Genomic DNA, 13,600 nt, shown 5'->3' with positions numbered 1-13,600 from the left:
ATGGATGCTAAGCACCACAAGTTCCAGCCTAGTGCAGAAGATAACCTTCATCAGCAGGTAACAGGCAGGGAAGAAACCTCTTGGGATGAGAGGATTACAGTATGGGGTTCTAAATAGGAGATGGGCCTAGAGAGTAGAAAAGGGGGGAGAGATAGTACTGCATATCCCTAATATGGGGACAGGAGTGTTCTTTATGATAGTTCCTCCTAGCAATTTGACAGTTTACAAAGTTTCTTCACAACAGCAATAACCAGTTAAGGAGGAAAAATAGTAACACATTTTTCAAGTGGGGAAACTGAAACTCAGGAGCAATGGAATAACATATTGGAAGTGGTCATGCTGGAACTAAGGCAATGGGATCCTATAGTGTCAGAATTAGGAGTTACCTTCAAACTATTGCATTCAACAAATATTGTGAATGTCGATGAGTTTGGCATAGAAATACTGGGTGAAGTGTTGACATAGATAAATCTTTTCAGAACATATCAAGTAGAAGAAAAAGAGATGTGCAAAAGTTACAAAGGGCAGAGGGAAAATTCAGAGAAAATACTATGAGAAATTTTGAGAAGTTGATTTGAAATTTTTTTACCTGACAATTTAAAAAATAAAATTTCATTAAAAAAATAAAAGTATGCTTTACCTTTATAATTCCATCATTGGAAAAACAACAAAATAGAAATAGATAATAAAGCAAAATATTCCTATATTAGCCATGTCTATTGTCTTATTCTATACTTCCAGTCCATTATTAGTCCTCTAGAATTTTTGGTTGCTAGATTGTAGGTGCCTGGAGTACAAAGAGAAAAGCAAGATAACCTTAGTTGTCAAGATTTAGGTTGATTGTTGCTCTTCATTCATGAAGAAGACCAAAAAGACATCACTGTTGGGCTCAAGGTACAGCGTGTGACTGGTTGATCAGACCAAGATGAGCTTGAGAGGCTCTACCACAAGTTAGGCAAAAATTGTCTCTTGTGTCTTGTAGAGACACAAGAAGCATGTATTCTGTTTGCAAATGGATAAAAGGATAATTAAAGGAACTTTAAAGAGGGAAAGAAGACAGGTTGGCTCTTCACTGGATTGAATTTCAGAGTAGATGATGTGTAATGGCTCTGGCTTTGGGAGAAGCAATGTGATGTAATGGATAGGGTCTTGACTTTGTAGTCTTATGGCTTGTTTTCATTTCAGTTCTAACATTATATTTGGGATCTTGGTCAGTCATTGACCTTTTTGGTTTCCCATCGTTGGGTGGAAAGCTTGTGGTAAATCTTAGTGATTTAAAAATGAGTTTCTGTCCAGCTCCTTAGTCCTGGATGCCTTTCTTCCTCTCCAACTTCCTATCCTCCAGTGTTCTCCATGGAAAAAAAGAGCCTGTTGCACAGCAGACACAAGCTTTGCTGCCCATGAAGACACCTCCTACCTGTACAACTTTAACTTTAATCACTGCGGCATGATGACTCCAGCCTGCAAACGCCACTTTATCCAGGATTTATGTCTCTATGAGTGCTCCCCCAACCTAGGACCCTGGATCCAGCCGGTAGGTAGCTGAGAGGGAAACAAGACTGCTCCCCATATATTAAGACTCCCAAATTTCTACCCTTAGGGAGATATGCTAGTGTTTGAAAACTGATGTTCCCTCTTCTGAACAAGGTGTCCTCAAGCTGGCGGAAAGAACGGATTTTGAATGTCCCCCTGTGCAAGGAAGACTGTAATCAGTGGTGGGAGGACTGCAAAACTTCATATACCTGCAAAGAGAACTGGCATAAAGGCTGGAAATGGACTTCAGGTGAGGCTAGAGGGAAAGAGGACCAGGGGCAAAGGGGAAAGGAGTGGAGGGAATCTAGGGTAAACCTAGGGAATCTAGGTACAGTGGAGACTGTACTTCCCTTCCTTTGCAGGAAAGGAGTACTGGATGTGTAATACTGTATATAAAGTCTTTTTGATGGTTTGGTTATTTCTGCTGAATGTGACCCCCCTCCCTCCCTCAAATTTTTTTGTTATATTTTCTGGCTTTGGATGAGGAAGGAACTTGAAATTTGGGGAAATGGGGTTGATATGAAAATAAGATAAAGTGGAGGGCTGGAGTCTGGGTATGGAGAGGTGGGGGCTAAAGAGATAAAAAGCTCTCAGGTAAGGGGCTGGGATTTGGCATTAAGTATAGGAACTTAAATATAATTTTGAGTAGAGATGTAGATAAGTGGGCATCTGGGGGAAGGACTAGACAGAGGACTGGCTACAGTTCTGGTTTGTGGATCTGGATTTAGAGGCGGAGGGTATGGGTGAAATAATAGGAGTGGGAGAGGTTGTAAATACAAGCTGAGGATTTGGGGATCAGCACAAGAGCCAGGATCCAGAATTGATCATGTGGAGAAGGGAGCAGGGTAGCCTGGAAACTGGGGTTGAAGACTGGTGAAAGATGAATGCAGTATTATGGAGGAGCCAAAAGGGAGGAAACTGATATTTCTTCATTTTCATTTCACAGGGATTAACGAGTGCCCAGTTAAAGCTGCCTGCCACCCTTTCACATTTTACTTCCCAACACCAGCCTCCTTATGTAGAAACATTTGGAGTGGCTCCTATAATGCAAGCTCTTTTGGCCGGGGCAGTGGCAAATGCATTCAGATGTGGTTCGACCCAGCCCAGGGAAACCCTAATGATGCTGTGGCTAAATACTATGCTTATGGTTCTGCCCCAGGCATCTTCAGTTGGAGGGCCAGTCTCTCCTTCTTTACTCTGACACTACTGGTGCTTCTCTGGGCTTAAGCCTCATCAGACACGAAAGTCTAACCAATCTACATCCAAACCCATAGCCAAGATTTATTCCCAGTCTGGGACCCCTGACTCCAACTTCCTGACTGACATAGCTTGGCTCTCCTTGACACCCTAGCTTCCTAATCTGGTTTCTTCCCTCTCAAACTTGATCAATCTGCTTGTAAACCTGTAACCCCATCACAAGCTTTGGATGTCATATATCTCATCCCTCTACTGAGGGAGACTGGGAGTGGCTGCTTTCTCCAACTCCAGACCGAATAGCAAAATCTACCCCCTCTCCCATTCCATTCTTTAGGGGAAATTAGATATGACTTCTACCTTCTTTAAAGTTAAGTTCCCCTTCTTTCAATTCACTGATTATATTTGTATCCCTAGTACCTGGTTATATAAAGTAGGTGCTTAATAAATGTTGATTGATTAAAAAAAAAATTCCTTCCGTTATCCTTCCCAATTTTCCCCTTGCATCAGAAATTTCACTTGTTCGACTCTTTGACTTTTCTTGGCCAACACAGATTTCCTTCTCCAGCTCAACTCAGGGAATGGGGTTAAGTGACTTGGCCAGGCTCACATAGTAAGTAGGCTGAACTGAAATTTTTCTGAGTCCAGGCCCAATACTCTATTCATTGAGCCTCTTCTTTCCCCTAGCCTATTTTGTCTGAAGTTGGAACTTTGAAAGGTCTCTTTTAAGAAAGCCTTTGATGTTCCTTGGCAACTTTTTATTACCATTGGGAGGTGGGACATATTCAATGATTATCAACTCTGCTCATCATCACCTGTACGACAGAATAAAAGAGTGGTGAGGTTAAAAAGATCCAAACTAAGCCTCCCCCTTCCCCAAAATGATCAACTAGGCAAGTTTTTTATTTTTTTATTTTTTATTCTATTGGAGGAAGGGAGTTAGGCACAGTTGCCAGTTGTCTGTCTGCTCTAGGGCCAAGAAGACCCAAGGCAGCAAGACTAAACACTAATACATTCAGTTGGGGCCAGACAAAGAACCAAGCAGGGAGGTATTATCATATCAGTGAGAGGTAAAAGGAGCAATGAGAAGTTTATGTAGTGAAAAAAAGGCTGTTCATAGCAGGACTGCATTACTGGAACATGGTTCCTTCAGGTGCTCTTCTCAGCTCAGCCCAACTGGGACTAAGTGAATTCTGTGATTCACCTGCAGCAGAGTTCATCTAGAGTGTATGTGGAAAGGATTGTAGTTAAGGCCAGCTCAAGACACAGTTTGCTTGCTGACCTTAGTTCTGGAAAATGGTGTCTAACAATAAAAGAGCAGTGGTCTTGGCATGGGGGAATCCTAACATTAAAAAGGGAAACCTTTTTTTTTTTTTTTTTTTTTTTAATTATATATATATATATATATATATATATATATATATATATATATATATATATATATATATATATTTTATAATATTATCCCTTGTATTCATTTTTCCAATTTACCCCCCCTCCCTCTATTCCCTCCCCCCGACGACAGGCAATACCATACATTTTACATGTGTTACAATATAGTCTAGGTACAATACATGTGTGCGAATATCATTTTCTTGTTGCACAATAAACATTAGAATCCGAAGGTACATGCAACCTGGGCAGACAGATATTAGTGCTAACAATTTTCATTCTCAAAGGGAAACCTTTTTGACCAAAAGGAAGGAGTCTAGAAGAACCTCTGTCTGCCAGGTCAGGCAGCTTTAAACCAAGATACCCTGAGAGGCCATTTGGCCCAAGATGAGATGGATTGAAAGGACAGCTGTGGGCTTAGGTTAGTGAGCTTGGGAGTTAAGGGGACAAATCTTACAATTGGTTAATACCTCCTTAGCAATGATTGAGAATAGATAAAGGATGGTATTTTTATCCCAGGAGGTTAGTTCCTTGAGGGAATCTATCTGGTTAGTGTACATTTCAGTATCTTTATGAAGCTTCTTTTTTTATATTCTTTTTAAAATTAATTTTATAATTATAAATTTTTTTGACACTACATATGCATGAGTAATTTTTTAAAATAATATCCTTTGTATTCATTTTTCCAAATTTTCCCTTCCCTGCCTCTACTCCCTCCCCTACATGACAGGCAATCCCATACATATTAAATGTGTTACAATATAACCTAGATACAATATATGTGTGCAAATCCAATTTTCTTGTTGCACGGTAAGAATTGGATTCGGAAGGTATAAGTAACCTGGGTAGATAGACAGTAGTGCTAACAGTTTAATTCACTTCCTAGTGTTCCTTCTCTGGGTGTAGTTGTTTATGTCTATCAATGATCAACTGGAAGCGAGTTGGATCTTCTTTATGCTGAAGATATCCAATTCAATCAAAATACATACTCATACAGTATTGTTGTTGGAGTGTATAGTGATCTTCTGCTTCTGCTCATTTCACTCAGCATCTCCAAACCTCTCTATATTCATCCTGCTGGTCATTTCTTACAGAACAATAATATTCCATAACATTCACATACCATAATTTACCCAACCATTCTCCAATTGATGGATATCCATTCATTTTCCAGTTTCTAGCCACTACAAAAAGAGCTGCCACAAACAGCACATACAGGTCCCTTTCCCTTCTTTAGTATTTCTTTGACCCAGTAAGTAGCACTGCTGGATCAAAGGGTATGCACAGTTTGATAACTTTTTGGGCATAATTCCAGATTGCTCTCCAGAATGGCCACATTCATTCACAACTCCACCAACAATGTATCAGTGTCCCAGTTTTCCCACATCCCCTCCATCATTCATCATTATTTGTTCCTGTCATCTTTGCCAATCTGACAGGTGTGTAGTGGTATGAAACTTCTAAGAGTGAAGCACTTAAGCAGGTAAAACAATAGGTCATCTGTTACAAGCAGAAAAAAGAGCTGCTAACATACACTTAAATAAGGGTCTTGGTGGTTGGATGAAACAAAATGAAATATCTGGATTTATTTATTGGATGAGATGAGATTCCTTGACAATTTTGCCATCCACTTGATGAATGAGGGACTTTCTTCAATTGATTTAGTAATTCATACTCACAAATTTGGCAGCTGTGGGAATAGTCAAAAAACATGTATCTCTCTTCATATCTTGTTTGTTTCTGGTCAACATAATCCAGTATGTCGTTTGAGGATCTTTAAATAGTTGTTGATAATTTTTTATTTTTATTTTTATAATTATAGCTTTTTTTTGACAGTACATATGAATGGGTAATTTTTTACAACATTATCCCTTGCACTCCCTTGTGTTCCAAATTTTCCCCTCCTTTCCTCCACCCCCTCCCCTAGATGGCAGGCAGTCCCATACATATTAAATATGTTATAGTATATCCTAGCTACAATATATGTGTGCAGAACCGATTTTTTTTGTTGTTGTTGTAAAGGAAGAATTGGATTCAGAAGGTAAAAATAACCTGGGAAGAAAAACAAAAATGCTAACAGTTTACACTCATTTCCCAGTGTTCCTTCTCTGAGTGTAGCTGATTCTGGGCATCACTGATCAATTGCATCTGATTTTGATTTTCTCTTTGTTGAAGATATCCACTTCCATCAGAATACAGATCTTTAAATAGTTGAGTTACAAATCAAACTACTTAGAGAGCTAAGAAAGGACATCTTAAGACTTGATTCTTGTCTAATTACAATTAATCAAGGCTTTAGTGGTAATGCCTTGCTTGGGTCTCCTTGGTCCTAGAACAGATAGGGGCATCCTTGTCTAGTTTCCCTCCTCCAAAGGAATTCAGCAAAACATTTTGCCTATAACTGCTATGAGCTCTTTGATTTTATTATATTTTTCAGAATTAACAGTTGGTTTAAAGCTTTCCTATAACTTCTGTGGCTCTGGACACTGTTGACAGTTGGTGTAATAACCTCTGGTGCTCTTTGGTTATTTTTCAGAGTTAACAGTTGGTGTATAACCTCTATGAGCTCTGGTATTTTCAGAGATAGCAGTTGGTGCATAACTCCTCTGGCTCTTTAGTCATTTATTTTCAAGAGTTTGACAGCTTATAGCTTGATATTTACCATATTAGAAATTAAAACAAAAACTTTTAAAATGTTTGCTAATCTAGTTAAGTCACATCTATTTGTGTTAACAAAAAGAGCACTTTAATGAAAAATATGGTCCCCCGAAATTATTTTGCATGTTATTGCAAATCTCTTTTAAGCTCTGACTTTATAGAACACTGTTGGATTTTCCTTCTGTACAATGAATTTGTTGAACTATGTGAAGAAAATTCGGTCCCACATAATGTAGTTGGAAAAGGGAGAATTTTAGTAGTATCACAGTATTATGAAAATCGTTTTGATCAGGAAGATTTCTCGAAAGAGGCTCTGGGTTCTCTAATCGCACTTAGAAAAACACTGATTTAATCCAATCTCCTCATTTACTACATGAGGAAATGAAGAGGGAGGAAGTTATCCAAGTATTAGCATCTCCGACTCCTAAAACACTCCCTCAGTTGAGCATTTATAAGTCCTGGCCCAGCAGTGTAGCCCTAATGCCCAGTTTCTTAATTTCCAAGCAAAGTCCTGGGAAAACAAAGTGAGGGTGGTGAGGGGTTGGAGACCAGTAGTTTAAAAGTAGGGCAGATTTTGCTAAGTAGCGCGATCCCCTTTTGCTCTAGGACACACAAAGGTGTGTGTGGGTGGAGAAGAGAGCTGGGATGGCTGCTAGACTCCCCGCTTTCATCCAGCCCAACGAGAAGTCCAGGGGGGCGGGCCAGGAAGTTACCACCCCTAGACTGGGCCTCGGGCAATACATTTTTGGCCCAGATCTGCCCGCAACTTCCCTGGCCCTGTGTCTTGGATCCAGAAAACAGAGGAATGGATGGGGGGGTGGGGGCTGGGGACAAAGAATTCGACCATGGAGAGGACAGGATGGGAGAAATAGGGAGGGGTAAAGAAGGTAGGGAGACTAGGGGCGACGAAGGGAGCTGGGACAGGATGGGACTAGATGGGGAAAGGCGGCAGAAGAGGGTTGAGCAGAGATGGGGGAAGTGGGGAAAGATGGAGTGAGAAGGGGAGCATGGAGGAGGGCGGCTGACTGATACGGAAGGCTAGATTTCCCGGGCTCCGGGCTGAATCTACAAGGAGGCGGAGGGAAGCAGGAGGCGGGGAGAGGCAGCAGAGGGGCGGGTCGGAAGGCTGCGGGTCTGGGACCCGGGGCGGAGGAGGGCTTGCGGACCGATTGAGGGGAGGCTGACCGTCTTAAGCCGACTGGCAACCTGGCCTGACCCTGCGTTGCCGGGGGAAGAGGGTGCCTGAGTGTATTCCCAGGTGGGCCAAGTGCTCCCTGAGCCCAGGCAGGCCCTCCCAGGGAGAGTGGGATTGGCCCTAGGAGACTTTTGCCTTTTTCGGGAAGAGGAAGGAGTTTCCCCGAAGTGTATCTGAGACCGGGGCCCCTTTCCCAGCCCGGCAGAGGCCTCGGGGGCTCCGGGTGGCGGCGGAAGAGACCCTGGAAAGTTGGGGGGAGGGGAGACGCCGGTCTCTGGAGGGCTGTGGGGACTTGGAGAGGAAGCCGCGCTGTGTCTCTTCGGGACTGCTGTGTTTCCTGGGAGTGTTGGGGAGGTCAGGCTGTATCCCGGGGGATGTCAGGGGCTCATGGACGGGACTCCTGTGTTTTGGTTAATGGTAAAGAGTGTTTGGTGCTCAGGCGATTTTGGAGACTTGGGGAGGCTCCCGGATGTGTTGAGAAAGTCCTTGAACAACGTTTAGTCCTCGCAATGTTTGTGGGCTCTTTTGAGGCAGAAAGTTGGGAGCGGGTTTGGGGACTGAGACACAGGACCTGGGAGTGGAGGTTTGGGGGGACTTCGGGGATGTTTGGGGTGATTTGTAGGGGCTTTGGGGACTCCAATGGTTGTATCGAGGGGGTGTGGACCTCTGGGACTGTTTTTAGGGGGCTCATTGGCAGAATTTGGCGATCTTGGGAGATTTCTGATAGGCATTGGGGAACTCTGACGGAGTCTTTTGTGGCTTCTGAACAGTATTTAGGAGTCATGGGGCAGTACTCCGGGGATCTTGGAGGGCCCTTGGGGATCTGAAGTGGGAGGTACAGGGTCGGTGAGCTTATGGGGGGAGCCCCGGGGGTTCTCCGGGCGCCGGGGGCGGGGGCACCCGCAGCTCCTCCCTCCAGACTCGTCCAAGTCCCCTCCCCCTCGCCGCTCCTCGCTCCCCTCCCCCCTCGGCCTCTGAACAAACTTTTCTTTCTCTTCCAAGTAGCAGACTTGAGCCAGGGAGAGGAAGGAGCCGAGCGGGAGACTCCGGAGCCGCCGCCAGCCCCGACACGGAGCCAGGAGTCCCGGCTCCCCTTCCTCCGCCCCAGGCCCCTGCCATGGCGCCTCTTCTCCGGCCTCGGTGACCGCCCTGCCCGGCCCGGCGGGCCGCTGGGCCCATGGCGTGCGGGGGCCCGAGCCCCGGGGGGCCCGGCGGGGGCGGGGGCGGCGGGGCGGGGCTGGGGCCCGGGGCCGCCCTGGGCAACCCGGCCCCCGCCTGGTACCACCGCGACCTGAGCCGCGCTGCGGCCGAGGAACTGCTGGCTCGGGCGGGCCGGGACGGCAGCTTCCTGGTGAGAGACAGCGAGAGCGTGCCCGGAGCCTTCGCCCTCTGCGTGCTGTGAGTAGGACCAGCGCCCGGGAAGGGGATCTGTCCCGCTCCGGTGGGGAGGTCCCAGGTGCGCGGCCTGGGTCTGTGGAAGGGGGGAGGAGAGCGGAGCTCGGGGACTCGGAGTTGGAGAATCGGGGGGGTGTTGGCAGTCGAGGTCGCCGAGGCATTCTGCGCTCCGGTGTCTGGGCGCCAGTACCTGGGTATGAAAGAGTTTGTGGTCTCTGGCTGCTGTGGGGCGTCGGGGTCCCGGGGGTGCAGCGGGCCTGTGGGACCGCCCGGGCATTGTCGGTGCGTGTGGGGATCGGGTGGTGCTCAGAGCTCGGCCGAGAAGGGCCGGCGGTAGGGGCAGCGTGATCCTCTGGGAGTCCGGTGCGTTTGAAAGAGAGTGTGTGCGGGTCCTACTCGCTGAGGCCTCGGAGTAGGAGTGTCCCAAGTGTGCCGGCCGGGGGCCAGGGATAGCGACACTTGAGTGGGCCTGGTTCTGGAATGCCTCTGAGCCCGTTAATTCTGTCGAGGTCGGTCATTGCGTGCACTGAGCTGGGCCTGACCCCGGGATGTCCCTCCCTTTCTTCCCTTACAAGGACCCGGCAGCTGCTTGGACTTCATCCCAGCCCCCCAAGTTCCTGCGAAGCCATACTCCCTCTGCCCTTCCTCCTCCTTCCCCTTCCCTCTGTGTGTGAGGCGGGCTGGGGAGGATTCGGCTTGTTTACAGTGGGGAGAGAGCTCCGGGAGATCCCCGTTGGAGGGTGCGGGAGGGTGCGTGTTCGTGCGTCCGAGTGAGTTAGACGCAAGGAGGAATGGGGGTGAAGGTATACAATGGGGTGTGCGAGATTTTCATTTGTGAGTGTGCTTGTGTGTGAGGGAGAGGGGGAGAACCAAGAAAGAAGAGCACTTTCTTTTCCTGTGAGCGCTTGGCTACCACTTTTTTTTTTTTTTAAAGCCTCTGGCTCCTTTGCCACATCTTCCCTAGTGCCTTTTCTATTTAGGGTGATGGTCAGGCTCTGAATCCCAGGCTTGGTGCGGCCTCCTCGGTTTCTGGGCTGGGCTTTGGGTTAATGTGGGCACCATGCTCCAGATTTAAGGCTTTGAGCATATAGTTTGGGGAATCTGAGGAAGCTGGCTGAGTCCTCTCCCACTCCCTCTCCCCGCCTCAACTTTAATCTCTGGGGAACCTCCGTGGAGGCTTGAAAGACCTGACCTTTCATTGTCTCTTATGTGTTTCCCCTCATTCCCAAGCCTTGAATGTCAGCCTTAAAAAACGAGTGTTTTCCCTGGGTCCTTATGGTGAGCTCTCTATTTTTTTAAACCTGCTCTTACTTCTACTTGCAGTGTCTGATTCCCTGCTTCATCCCCTCTCCTCCCCCTACACTGTCCCATCTATTCCCTAGTTTATTTTCTGCTGTTTCTTTTCCCCTTATTCTCCCATCCTTACTGCTTTTCCTCTTTCCCTTTTATGCACACACTGTCCCCTAGTATATGCTCCTGCTGCATTCCTCTGTCTCTTCCTTCTCTCCTATAAACTCCGTGACTCCCCACCTAGACATCACTTCCCTCTTCCACTGCCTGTTACCCTCTGCTGAAGAGGGTGGGGTAGGGCGCAGTGTGGACTAGAGAACCCGGGACCTTATTGGATCAGCTGTCTAAATAGCGTGGATCCTGGGAGGAAAAGTGACCTTTCCACCCTCCTCCCCAATATATATAGTTAGGGAGTAGGATAGGGGAATGAATATAATTCCTCCTCTCCCCTGCAAGGTCCCTGGTTGTGGGGGCTTAGGGGCTGGCAGGTCAGCTGCTGATTGGGAGTGGGGGACAGCTGTGATTGGGGGTGGATAAGGCTAGACTTGTTTTTGGCTAGGACCAAGGAGCCAGAGAAGCCCAGAGAGTGCCTCAGTGTTGTTCTGTCTGCATGGAAACTTCAATATCCTTGTTCCTATTCTGGAATGGAGCCTGGGATGTCTGGGATTATCCACTCTGCCTGTGTCCTGAGATGGAAAGTGTTTTTGGAAAAAAAAAAAAAAAAAGTAGTCTGATAGTTCTCCAACCCTTCTTACACAGACACCTTTAGTCTGGGTGTGGTAGAAAGGCCAGTGGACCTGGAATTCACAAACCTGAATGTGAGGCTCTTTATGTGAACTTAGGCCTATCAGCTTACCTCCCTGAATCTTAATTTCCTCATCTATAAAATGGGAATAACTTCACTTAGATGCCCCGAAAGGGTTTTTGGTGAGGAAAGCACTATGAAAACTCTGATGGCTATCTTTAAGTGTCATAGGAATGAGAAGTATTAGGCTTCTTGCCATGTGTGAGTTTGCAGACCTACTTTCACACATACAGCCACCCCTACAGACATATAGTCCATACGTGGCCATAAGTGGACACACAGACCCAGAGATATAAACATACGCATTCAGGATGGACTTGACCAATCCTTTGTGTATATTACTTTATTTAGGCATATTGACACATGCAGACAGCCACACATTCATGCAGTTACATGTACACATTTGTGTAAAAGTACAGCCCGATTTGCTCATTCTAAAGAGGACTTACCAGGACCATTGATGTCTAGCAAACGGGGTTATCAGTGCTTTTCCCCACAAGTATACAAAATGATTTCTAAGGTGGAGGAGGAGGGGGTGGTCTCTGGCTTTAGAAAAGGCAGGGAGGCTGAGTTCTAATCCCAGTTCTGTTACTCTGTGACCCCATTCAGCAAGTTGCATGTACGCTGTGGGCCTTATATTCTTCTGTGGTAAAATAAAGGAATTGGGTGAGTTGATCCCTTATAACTTGGAATCCTGTGATCTATGTTATAGGAACCGCTTACTTCCCCCTTCACCATCCGACCCTCCCCCTGCTCCATAGTCATCCAGTCCAGATCTGACTCTTTATGTTGCCAGCAAGAGCTACTGGGATGACAGCTGTCCTTTCTTTCTGCTCAGCTGTTGCTCTGTGTCTGTCAGTGCCCACCCAGCACCTTCTGCCCCTGTCAGTCCCACCTCCTCAGCCTCAGCTAGCCCATAGCCTTCAAGACAAAATTCTTTCTCTACCCACCCCCCTCCCAAACCTGTCTGGACAAGTTTAAAAGAATATACCTGTTAGCCAGACACACACAAAAACAGTATGTATATATGCACATGTATATATCCTACATAGACACATATATATATTTATATGTCTATGTATACATACAAATATGTACACAGGCAAACACATAGACATATGTATATGTGTACACACAAGGTATCATTTTCTGGGACTGTCCTGCAGCTTACCTGGTTGGGGGTGGGGAAATGGGGAGGGTAAGATGATGGTAGGAGAGTGTTTAGACAGCTGGGAAGCTGACAAAGGCCCTGCTGGTTGCCTGGGGCAGCACAAACAGGGCATGCTGCCTGCACCTAGCCTGGACTCCTCCCTACTGTGCTAACATCTAAGGGGCTGAGTCGGAAGTTTATTTTGGTCTTTCATTTGTATTTTTTTTTTTTTTTTTTTTGAGGGGGTGGAGAATGGCAGCTGGGGATTGGGTATACCAGTTCAGACTGGAGGCCTAATCCTATTCATCCTTCACAGGTACCAGAAACATGTCCATACCTACCGAATCCTACCTGATGGAGAGGACTTCCTGGCAGTGCAGGTGGGAGATTCTGGCCAATTCTTTCTTTCCCCAGTCTGGCCCCAGATTCACATCTTCCTTAGACAAGCTGTGTTTCTTTAGGTGAATCATTTAACTTCTCTGGGCTTCTGTTTTCTCATCTATAAAGTAAAGGGGTTGGACTCATGATCATGAGTCTCTGAGGTCCCTTCCATCTCCAAATCTGTGCTCTAGATGCCCTCTGAGGTCCCTTCCAGCTCTAAATCTGTGCTCTAGATGCCCTCTGAGGTCCCTTCCAGCTCTAAATCTGTGCTCTAGATGCCCTCTGAGGTCCCTTCCAGCTCTAAATCTGTGCTCTAGATGCCCTCTGAGATCCCTTCCAGCTCTAAATCTGTGCTCTAGATGCCCTCTGAGATCCCTTCCAGCTCTAAATCTGTGCTCTAGATGCCCTCTGAGATCCCTTCCACCTCTAAATCTGTGCTCTAGATGCCCTCTGAGGTCCCTTCCACCTCTAAATCTGTGCTCTAGATGCCCTCTGAGGTCCCTTCCAGCTCTAAATCTGTGCTCTAGATGCCCTCTGAGGTCCCTCCCAGCTCTGAATCTGTGCTCTAGATGCCCTCTGAGGTCCCTCCCAGCTCTGAATCTGTGCT

At 46.4% G+C, this 13,600-nt stretch overlaps 2 protein-coding genes across 3 annotated transcripts in view; both read left to right on the top strand.

The window, feature by feature from the left end:
• Nucleotides 1-3,198, top strand: part of LOC141563595 (folate receptor alpha-like) — a 10,623-nt gene extending 7,425 nt beyond the window's left edge. For both annotated transcript variants that reach the window (XM_074304915.1, XM_074304916.1), the window contains exons 2-5: nt 1-57; nt 1,346-1,534; nt 1,648-1,783; nt 2,480-3,198. The exon at nt 1-57 is cut by the window's left edge and continues 102 nt beyond it. In XM_074304915.1, coding sequence (XP_074161016.1) covers nt 1-57; nt 1,346-1,534; nt 1,648-1,783; nt 2,480-2,760 — 663 coding nt within the window. In that variant the 3' untranslated portion in view covers nt 2,761-3,198. The remainder of the gene's footprint in view (nt 58-1,345; nt 1,535-1,647; nt 1,784-2,479) is intronic.
• A 4,698-nt stretch (nt 3,199-7,896) lies between these two features.
• The window catches only part of INPPL1 (inositol polyphosphate phosphatase like 1), a 36,066-nt gene continuing 30,362 nt past the window's right edge, over nt 7,897-13,600 (top strand). The window contains exons 1-3 of the mRNA XM_074304918.1: nt 7,897-8,035; nt 8,978-9,370; nt 12,929-12,992. Of these exons, the coding sequence (XP_074161019.1) occupies nt 9,150-9,370; nt 12,929-12,992 (285 nt within the window). The 5' untranslated portion in view covers nt 7,897-8,035; nt 8,978-9,149. The remainder of the gene's footprint in view (nt 8,036-8,977; nt 9,371-12,928; nt 12,993-13,600) is intronic.

Source organism: Sminthopsis crassicaudata, chromosome 3, assembly GCF_048593235.1.
Source record: "Sminthopsis crassicaudata isolate SCR6 chromosome 3, ASM4859323v1, whole genome shotgun sequence".
Lineage (NCBI taxonomy): Eukaryota > Metazoa > Chordata > Mammalia > Dasyuromorphia > Dasyuridae > Sminthopsis > Sminthopsis crassicaudata.
The sequence above is the reverse complement of the archived record's forward strand: the minus strand, read 5'-3'. Positions and strand labels throughout refer to the sequence as shown.